Here is an 11017-nt window from a genome sequence, read left to right as displayed (position 1 = left end):
GACGATAATATATAACATGAGAGGGTATAAAGTATAAGATTAAAATAGAAGGGGAAGAAGGAACTGAAAAACCAAAGTAGAAAAAAAGAATCCGCTGATTTTCTTAACGGAACCTTTTGTTTGTTTGATCTCAATCTGAGATATGTCAATTTTCAAGACCATCAATTAGTATTGTTCGCCAGACAGAACAAGCCCTTCGCAAACTCAAGGATAGAAAGAACAGTTAGCAGAGTGAGCAAAGCTCTGCAAAATGGAAGCAATAACAACAGATTCATCATCTTCATTGACATTATTCATCTCTTGGTCATCGTCATCCCCTTCTAGTTCTGGCGTTGGGGGCGGTGGAGGGGGCGTCGAGGGTGGAGGAGAAGGAAGAACCAGAAAAGGGTAATAAAAATTGGTGCGAGCTCTGTCAATGCCACTGAAAGAAATGGAGGAGAGATCATAAGCTATGGCTGCTTCTTCAGCAGTGTCGAATGTGCCTAACCAATGTCTCTCTTTGGTATGCGGATTCCGAATCTCGGCAGCATACCTTCCCCATGGCCTTCTTCGGACTCCAAGGTACCAACTGGATCGCCTGGAGCTTCTCTTGGGGTTTCTGTAAGCTAATGAAGGGAAATTCTCCATTGTTGTCACTCTAGACAAGTAATAGTAATGAACCTTGTTATGTTTGATTTATATATAAGCATGGTTAGACAATCATTGATGATAAAATAATGGCTCCTGATCTCCACTTGATAGTTAGGCCAAGCAAGTGGAGCAGGTAAGAAAGGTTGTAGGCTAATAGAATTAAAGTAGTAGAAGTAGCTGCAGGTGTTATCTTGTGTCTCTAATGGCTGTTTTATCTGAGTCAAACTTCCTAAATTTCCTCGCTCATGATACAATTAGAGTGAGCCTACTGCGTAAATCAATGGATACCATAACCCACTTCTATCTGTTGGCTGTCACTGTTCTCCATAGTCCCCACTATATATATATATATATATATATATATACATATCGACATTAATTAAATTATAAAGATTAACATTAGGAACATTGAACATTGAGAAAAATTGATTTTACACTTCCTTTGGTCATCTCACTCCATTTTTAACCATATATAGAATTGAAATTGATTAATTGCATCATTTATTTATTTGATTATTGAGAGTAAAAAAAATTCTAATTCGTAAGAATACATGCATCTATTTCTCTGAACTAATTAAATAATTATATACATTAAACTTATATCGTAGTTGACTGCTGTGTTGGAAGTTCATTATCTTGCAATGTGTAATGTGGTTTGAGGCATATGCCTTTTGGGCTATGCATTGGCTGGACTTTTGGTCCAATGTACTGGTTTATGAATTAAAAGACCAATTTCTTTCTTTTTCTACTTTTTCATTTCACCATCTCAAGAAGTTGATAAGAGTTAACGAGTAGAGTATTCGTTATTTTTAAAGTACTCTAAAACGAATCATATTATTTAATAAGATACTCAAGTCCTATAAATACTGGATTAATTTTTTGAATTGCTATCAAACCCACATTCAAATATTTGAGACAACTTATTAAATACTCATACTCATTAAATAATCGATTAAAATAAAATTTTAAAATATTATATATATTATTAATAAAAATTAAATTAATAAATTAAAGTTAGTTCATAAAAAATTAAAGTTTAAAATCATATTTAAAATAATTAATGAATTTTAGTAAGTATTTCATTAATTATAAAGAATTTACAAACCAAAAAATAATATATATAAATAAAATTAAAGTTTATTATTTATAATTAGATTTAGATAGTGGATACTCTAAGACCACAATCGAAACCTGTGATGAATAGTTATTTTACTATCGAAACTCGATTATAAATTATTTTAATTTTATTTATTCAGATCGAATAATATAAGACATTCAAATTATAAAATACCCATTGAGATATCTAGAGTTTACGTATCATTATTTCATTTTAATGATCAGGGAGAATACTTTTGTGACAGGACTTGGTTGACTGTTATTTTTCACAAGTATATTCAATGGCAAGTTATGTTTCCATTTCTCATTACAAAAAAAATAAAAAAAAACAAGGTTTATGTTGCTGTATTTGGATGACAGGGAAGTTGATATTCTCTTGGTAAAATGGGTTTCCCACTCCCCCTAGAAGAAGGCTCAAATTTGATAGAAAGGACCATGGATCCAGTCTTACCGTAGCTGCTTGCTGCTGGTTGGGCCTAATTAAAAATGATGATGCTCACTTGGTGGTTGGACCTACTTATAATAAAGAGTTTATGTTTTTAATTACTATTACAAAAAATAATATTTTAAATTTAAAAATTAATTAAAATTATTAATATTTTAATCATAATTGTATGTAAATTATAAATAAAATATTAATATTTTAAAATATTAATACCTACATTATTAATATTTTCAATAATTTATAAATTATTAATATTTAAAAAATAACTTAAAAATAAATAATTATATATTATAATAATGGGTATTATTATCTTTTTATCAATTATTTTTTTGTTATTTCAAAATTATTTTCATCAATCAAATATTATAATAAGTCATAATAGCAATTTTTATCTTATTCCATTCCGTTAATCAAATTAAGTAATAACATTTTCATTTTATTTCTACCTTATTCGATTCTCATAGAATACATATTTTATTTTATTTCATTTTATTCCGCTAATCAAAACATATCAAAATTAAAAAGGAAAAGAAAGATAAGTAGGGAAAAATGGTAAAAGATTAAAGAACAAGTGAATTGGGCTCCGGAAACTTGTTTTTTTGAGAAATTGGGCTTCAATCAGATATACTAAAGGAAAGAAGGTGAAATATATAGCTTAATGTTTTCCAATTTCCCATGCGATTTTGACATACAAAACATGAGCATAGGATTGGAATAACTATTTTATTCCCAAAACCAAATACAGAAATGAGCAATGCTGTTGTCTAAGTGGACTCCTATTTGAAAGCAGAAAAAGAAATGGGGAAAAAAGAGTTAAAAAAAAAAGAAGGTAAATTGGGCTTTCAATATCAGCCTATGGTTCTTCTGCATACAATTTCTGCAGGAAAGAGATTATGAATGTTGATGTTGGTAAGGCAGAGTCCCACAAGGAACAACAGGGCGATTAAGAATTCAACATTGTTTCCAACTTGATTGGTATAGAAGTCACACTCCTACCATCGTTTCATCTGTTGATTCTTTGCACCCTGCCAACGGTTACGAGTTGCGTGGACCTTTTGCCAACCAGCGCCATGGCAAAAGTAATTGTCATCATTTTTTTGTTTACGTGTCATTAACCACATGATTGAATCATTTGTTAAAACGAATAAATTCTAATTTACGAAACAGATTAAGTTCAGAAGTTTAGTTACGTGTGAAAAATGTATTAGCATTTTTTCAGTATTTATTTAAATTCGCATTTAATAAGTTATGTATAATCTTTTAATTTTATTAATTTAATATTTAATTTTATTTTTTAATTATTTTTATTAACGTGTATATTCTACTCAAATTTGACATAATCTACTTTTACTTTTTGCAGAGGGATTGATTGTAAAGATCTATCATTGCTAACAGTAAAGCACTACAACTTATTGACATAAAGGTCAAATCCTTTTTCTTTTTATCATTGCTAACAATAAAGATTCATACTCCCTTGTTATTTATTGTTTCAATTCATTCATGTAACTTGGTTGGAGATCTATCATCTTAATTAAGAATCAATGCACCACTATTTTTAAAGCATGAACTTTAAGATTAAAAAAATTCAATTTCCACATTAAATATAAAGGGTGGGGTTTATAAATCGTGACATCCCAAATCTTTGAATCCATATATAAAACGTGAAAATGATTTCAAACTGATAGAGTAAAGCCATTGGTTATTGAATCTTGATCTATGTGCTTATTCAACGTTCAATTTCAAGAGTAAAATAATCTTTTAACCTTTGGAGAACAGTAAGAATCCAATCAAGCACCTAACCTCCTTTTGAGGGTTCTCATCATATCCTGCCAAACCCACCTTCATCATTGATTATCCCACCGAGGAGTTCATTAGTTGCTTACTTTTATTATTGAAAGAAACGTTCAACCATGTGTAAACATCGTCTTTCGTGCTCCATTTTCAATCTTTCTCACATAAAATCGTTTGGAAAAAAGGCCAATTAAGTATTGAAGTGAAATTTGGGCCCTTGGAACATGTCATGTCAATATCTTACTGCAAGATTGGGACCTGGATTATCCCTTCAAATACAAACTTCCCTCTGTTCCCACTGTTGAATGAGATTGTCCCTTCGAATTAAAAGGATAGATGACTTGTATGACCATCTATATTAAAACATTAGATATTTAATTAGAATTTAATTGATATAATATCTAAAAAAATTTTAAATTATTTAAAATTTTAAATAAATTTTATTTTTTATGTACTCAATCAAGTCTTTATAATTTTTATTTTGAATCAAATAAAATCTTATGAGTAATGTTTGATTAATTATTATTAATCTAAATATCACTTGTCATATCAACATCATATACTTGTCATTTTATGTTATGTGACATTGGCATGACATAATCAATCACAGAAGAAGAGGGTGGCAAGGATCATCCCTTATACTTTTATTTTGAACCAAATAAACCCTTATTCCTAATGTTTAGCTTAGTCAAAATACTGTTTATCATTCTTTGTTGTGTGGTGTGGACATGACATGCTAAAATATTATAATTAATGATGATGTGGCATGTTGACATATCATAATTGATGATAACATAATATGCTAATTTGAAATGATAAATATAATCATATGATATTTTTCACACTCTACATTAATGTCATACTAATGTTATGTGGATAAAAAATCACAAGTGGCATTTTGAATAATGACAACTAGTCAATCATTAATCATAAAGGTTTAGAAACTTTTTTGAGTATTATGTATTTTTTTATTATTATATATATAAAATTAGAGATATATAATTTTGCAACCCTTAATTATAAAAATAAGATTGTTCTAGAATAGTGGAAAGCCATCTAATTTATTGTTTTAAAGGTTGGCTTTAATCTTTCTTAAGCCCAAATTTTAAAATTTTTTCACTCTGCTATTTTCTTTTTCCGTGAATCAATCAAATAATTTTGTTCACTTTTTCTCTTATTTTTTTTTTCGACTAATCAATTAAATAATTTTTCTCTCCAAATTAAATATCTATGCTAAATCCAAATTTAAAAATTTTTTCACTTAATTTCTTTTTCTGTGAATCAATCAAATAATTTTTTGTCACTCATTCTCTTATTTCCTTTTTCCTGCTACTTTCTTTTTCCGCGAATCAATCAAATAATTTTTTTTCTTTCCAGACTAAATAACTTTACTAAATTCTAATAATATTTTTTCACTCCTTCTCCTACTTTCCTTTTCAATGAATCAATCAAATATTTTTTTTCTCCAAACTAAATAACTATATTAAATTCAAATATTTTTTCTCTCCAAACCAAATAACTATACTCAGAGTCGGCCCTTGAGTAAAGCCATCCAAGCAAGGGCTTTAGGCTCCCCAATTTGGGGAGGCTCCAAATTTTGGGAAGATTTATAATTTTATAATAATTATAATATAATTAATTATATTAAAAATATATAAAAATTAAAAAAATATATAAAAATAAAATATAATTAATAAAATTATTTGTTCTCCCACTTTTCTAATTATGTGCCTAATAAATCTCAATTTTCTATCATTTACTTATTTCTAAAATGCTATTAATTCTCAACTATATTCTTTTATTTCCAATCAACTAACGGTCATATGTATTTAATCATCTTCAACAGTTATTTTTTTTCTCACATATTTCTCTTATTTTCAATCAATTCATTTAATAATTTTCAACAGTTATTTTTTTCCTATATATAAAACTAATTATTTTTTTGGTTTTTTATATAGCGGTAAAAAGTTGAAGTCATTAGATGATAATAGTTTAAAAGAATATTACCTTAATCTTGAATGTTCCTTAAAATATAATAACTATTATGATATTGATGGTTTAGATTTATTTTTAGAGTTAAATTTTTTTTTAAAAAATGATACAGGAAGAAAATAATCCAATTGATATACTTAATCATATAAGAAGACTCGATTCTTTTCCAAATGCATATATTACTTTTAGAATAATGTTAACAATTCCAGTAAGTGTTGCTTTAGGAGAAAAAAGTTTTTCAAAACTAAAATTAATAAAATCTTATTTAAGATCAACAATATTTCAAGAAAGATTAAATGGATTGACTATATTATCAATTGAAAAAGAAATATTAGAAGAACTTGATTATAAAAATTTAATTAAAAATTTTGTATCTCAAAAAGTTGGAATAATAAAATTTTAATAATTTTTTTAAATTTAATAAAAAAAACCTTATTTGAATATTTCGCTTTAAACTTTCAAACTTATTGGGCCACCTCTTATTATACTAAACAATCAATCAAACAATTTTTTTTTTGGCAAACTTAGTAACTATACTAAACCTTTTAACTCACACAAATTTAAAATGTCTAACATTTTTTTTAAAAAGGTTGAGAGTAGTATTAAATTTCAATATCAACAGGGAAAGTCCCTATACAATCAAGCTAAAGCCGCAGTAAAACAAAAATATCCTGCGTAAGTACCCGCCACATGACAGAAGCTAAAAAGGTCCTGTCAAGAAGGAGGCCAGAAGGAACCGTGTACAAAAAATCAAAGTATGATCACCCCACTACATACAGCTCACCTAGTGAGCAACAAAATCAGCAAGCTCTGGCGCACCAGAAATGTCCAACAAAAACAGGTGATATAAAACAAGAAAGAAGCCGAATGTGTCCCCCACAATCAGAGTTCAATCCGCTTACTCTCCATCAGTGAATAGTGATCATTTAGTATTAATCTATCCTAATTCATAGTAATGTTTCTTTAATTCCCAATATACTAAACCTTTTAACTCACACAAATTTAATATCTCCAAAATTTATCATTAATAGGTTTTTTCCTTTGCACACGGTTCTAACCTAAATCCAAATAATTTTTTTCACTCTTTTTCCTATTTTCTTCTTCCTCCTATTTTCTTTTTCGGTGAATAAAATTCAGTGTTTGTTCATTAGTTAGGTTTTGTCTCTGTCAATAAAATTAATGTGTGAAAGAAAACCCAGAATGCATATTGGATTCCAACAAAAAAAATAAGGTCGGTCTTATTCTTTGCATCAAGAGATCTTTATTTTTTTTGGGGAAATTACACTTAGGTGTAATGAAATGAAACAAATTAATGACCAGTGGTTTATAGAAAAAGTTATTGAATGGTGCAATGATGACATATATGTGTAATCCAATAATTTTTGGGTGTAATGGAAAATTAATTGAATTACTGGAATTGCCTTTCAAGAAAAATAGGTACAAGTCATTATAATGTAGTGTACATATTAATATAACAAAATGTATATATTTTTGCAATGTTGAGTTTAGTAATCTAAATGCTCCACATGTAAAGTTATTCATAATCATTTTTTTATTTAAATGTAATTGATCATTTAATTAAATATATATTTTTTAAATTCATTAAAAATGATAAGGTTGTCGATTTATGAAATAAAATTAAGTTCACGAAAACAATTAAGTATAAAAAGTATTAATTGTCTTATAAGGATAGTTTAAGCCTCATGCTTTTTTGAGGCAGATCGAATTAAGTCGGATGTGTAATTGAAGATGAAAGAAAAGAAAACAAAGTTAATGGTAGGTAAGTTCAAATTATAATATTATATGCATGTTATTACAAGATGATGTACATGTTAGTCAATTATTATGTACAATTTATTTCGATTTAAATTTTATTTTTTTGATATGTTAAAACCAAAAGCAAGTAAGGGTATTTTCATCTTCATAATAAATATCGTGTTACACTTGAAATATATAAATTACACATATTACATCAAGCAGTATTTATTTTAACTAAAACGGAATGTTATTAATTTATTTGCATTGCACTATACCCAAGTGTAATTTTCATTTTTTTAGTTCTATTCATTATTAACCAATTTAAAAAATATGGTCTTTCATATTCTATTTTAAAAGGAATAATGAGTACTAGTAATCAGTATTTGGTAATCTTTGTCACCTGAACAAGATGGGTCAAACGATGGGAAAAGAATCTCTCAATGCAAAGTGCTAACTCAGCCGATGAATTAACAAAGAAAAAAAAGGACATGAACAGATTTACTTTTAAGTTGAAGTTTATCTTCAATTGACTTTTAAGCTGATCTTTATCTTTAATTTACCTTTAAGTTGAACTTGTGTTATCAATGAAGCCTTACATTTGCGATAATTAGGTGGAGTGCTAAAACTTAATTATATGTTTTACAATTATTCAATGGGCTTCTTTCGTCTCATGTACTGATAATTTTTCCATGTTCAAGATAAGTAATTTACTTATATATTTTCACTCGAGTCAAATAAAAATAAAAATTTTCACATTGTTTTTATTTTAGAAAAAAAATTAAATAGCATGCACAGTACATTTAACGTTGTTGAGTTGACATTAACTGTAAATTTTTAAAACTTCTTTTTTTAATATAGCCTATATTTCGAGCTAGTGATAGGTTGTTGCATGTAGGACAGAACATGGAGCAATGGGATGGTCCCAATTGAGACTTTTTTCTACAAGTAATATAGTGGGGTTATTCAATCACAGGGAGAGGCATAGTGCTGCAATAAGTAAAATGAGATATGTTAAAGTGATAAAAGAAAGAAAAAAAAGAGTAGAAACAGTCTTTAAAGTATCGAGTAATGGAGGGTTAGTGGGCTCCCCACTCCCCAATAATTTAAAATTTTTTTATTTATTTTTATTTTTTTGAAATTTTTTAATTTTATTTTTACAAAAATTTTAATATTTTTGCCATATTTTTATTTTTTTTTGAAATTTTATAAATTTACTCCTATAATAATTTTTTATTTGATGAGATATCCGACAACAATTAATCAACATCTAATTTTAATAGACTTAGGACTAAAAATAAACTCTATTGCAATAAATTATACCCAAACCCCAGTTTTCAAAACCTCACAACCATCATCTCTTGTTCTCTTTTCTTTTTACCAAATAGAAACAAAAAGTCTTTTTTTTTTTACACTTTTTGTTTGAGCATTCTTTGTGCATAAAATCTCTAGTTAATAGCTTAAATTTCATGTTACGATAATTGATAAATTTGGTTTATTTACTATTATTTTATTTTTGATATTTTCAACTTTAAACTTTTCTTTATTTAATAGTTTCTAATTAGTAATTTTGATTTAGGGCTTATCGTCTTAGTCATTTTTTTGTTGCAAATAACAAAACAAAGATTTGATTAAGCACCTAAGGTTAATTATTACTTATTTATTTAGAAATTGCTTGATTGCTTTCCTGTAAATTATTTTTTTTTCTTAGATTCTTGTAAACAATTAAATTTTTTATTCCGAGATTGCTTCCTCATTGAATTGTTTATTGATATTGTATTTAAGTTTTATTATTAATTTTAGGAAATTGCTTCCCATTGAATTGTTTATTGATAGCACTTAATATCTTTTTGGTATTGCTTCTCATTAAGATTTTTGTTATTATCTTTGTTAATTTTTGTTTGTTGTTAAAGTTTATCTAGGAATTGAGATTATTGTCCTTATTAAATTATTTATGATTATAGTAGTTAATTATTTTAAGTAAATTATTAAGATTGATTCCTTTGAATAATGAAAAAATTTTTGAATTATGAAAATAGATTGTCATGAAGAGAATTGAATCTTATTTTAAGAAAATCAGTCTTTCACAAAATGTTGACACTCCTTAATCTTGGCTTCTCCAAACATGAAATCCTTACTCCATCATTAAATACTGTGACAAGTGATCATGAGTAGAGGATAGAATGTAAAAGGTTATTCAATGATAGGTGTCATAACGTGCGGGTTTGGGAACCCGACCGCCATACGCGATGAAAACTCTAAAAAATTAGGAGCCGCCACCAATCTTTTTTACTATGTGTGATTGGCCACCTATTGACTTGATTCTAATCGATGAAGCTTTAAATTAATTTTAAGCCCATTGAAAAGAACCTTACACTGATCGACATTTTTCTAGATCTAAGTTCGGGAGTACGGTTACGCTCGGGGAAGGATTAGCACCCCCGGGACTCCCGTTCCATGAACAGTACCATTTTTAGATTATCCTATTAGGCTTTAATTCTTAATTTCACTATATTTTCTTAGTTATTATTCTACTATTTTATCTCCTATTTAACCTAAAATGGAATGCAAATGTGAGGAAAGATGAGATGCATGGCGTGAGATAAAAATGTCGAACGAATAACCTTTCATCGAGGACGTTCTCCCGAATCTGCCATCATACTGGTGGGATTCGGGGTGTTCTCTCACTTAGGGAATTATCCAAGAAACTCGCATTCGCAAATTCAACGAATAATTCCCATCATCGGAATCATCGTACGTTTTCTTTTAAAATAATATTTTCGTGCATAATGAACCTAATTTGGGCAAAAGCTTTTTATTAGAGATATTTTTTGAGCCCTCCCATCATACTGGTGGGACTCGGGGATACCTTTTCACCTAGGAAACTTTTCGAGGAATACCCGCCTTCACAAGATCCTCGAAAGATCCCATCATCGGGGCTTAAACTCGAAAACAAAAATATTTATATGCAATGATATGCATGATGCAACATATATATATGTTATGCTAATGCAATTATCTATTTTTTTTATCATTTTTTATTATTTAATTATTATCTTCATTTTATTTCATATTAACATATTTTTTATTTTTTTATTCTCTTATATTTTATTTTTTTATTATATTCTAAGTTTCTCCTATGTATTCCTTTTATAATTAGATAAATTGTTTATAACTCCATTTAATGCCTAATTTTAAATTAGTTCTTGTCTTAGATTTTTATTATTATTTATTTTTTTAATTTTCTATTTATTTAATGTCATGTATATTGCATTTTCACAAATTAAT

At 27.7% G+C, this 11017-nt stretch overlaps 1 protein-coding gene across 1 annotated transcript; it reads right to left on the bottom strand.

The window, feature by feature from the left end:
• On the bottom strand, window positions 205-627 carry LOC18593103 (ethylene-responsive transcription factor LEP). Its single transcript, XM_007020156.2, has one exon. The coding sequence runs from the start codon at window positions 625-627 to the stop codon at window positions 205-207; it is 423 nt and encodes a 140-aa protein (XP_007020218.1).

The sequence above is a fragment of the Theobroma cacao genome, chromosome 8 (assembly GCF_000208745.1).
Source record: "Theobroma cacao cultivar B97-61/B2 chromosome 8, Criollo_cocoa_genome_V2, whole genome shotgun sequence".
Taxonomy (NCBI): domain Eukaryota; kingdom Viridiplantae; phylum Streptophyta; class Magnoliopsida; order Malvales; family Malvaceae; genus Theobroma; species Theobroma cacao.
Note: the sequence above shows the minus strand (reverse complement) of the source record. Positions and strands in the feature narration are given on the sequence as shown.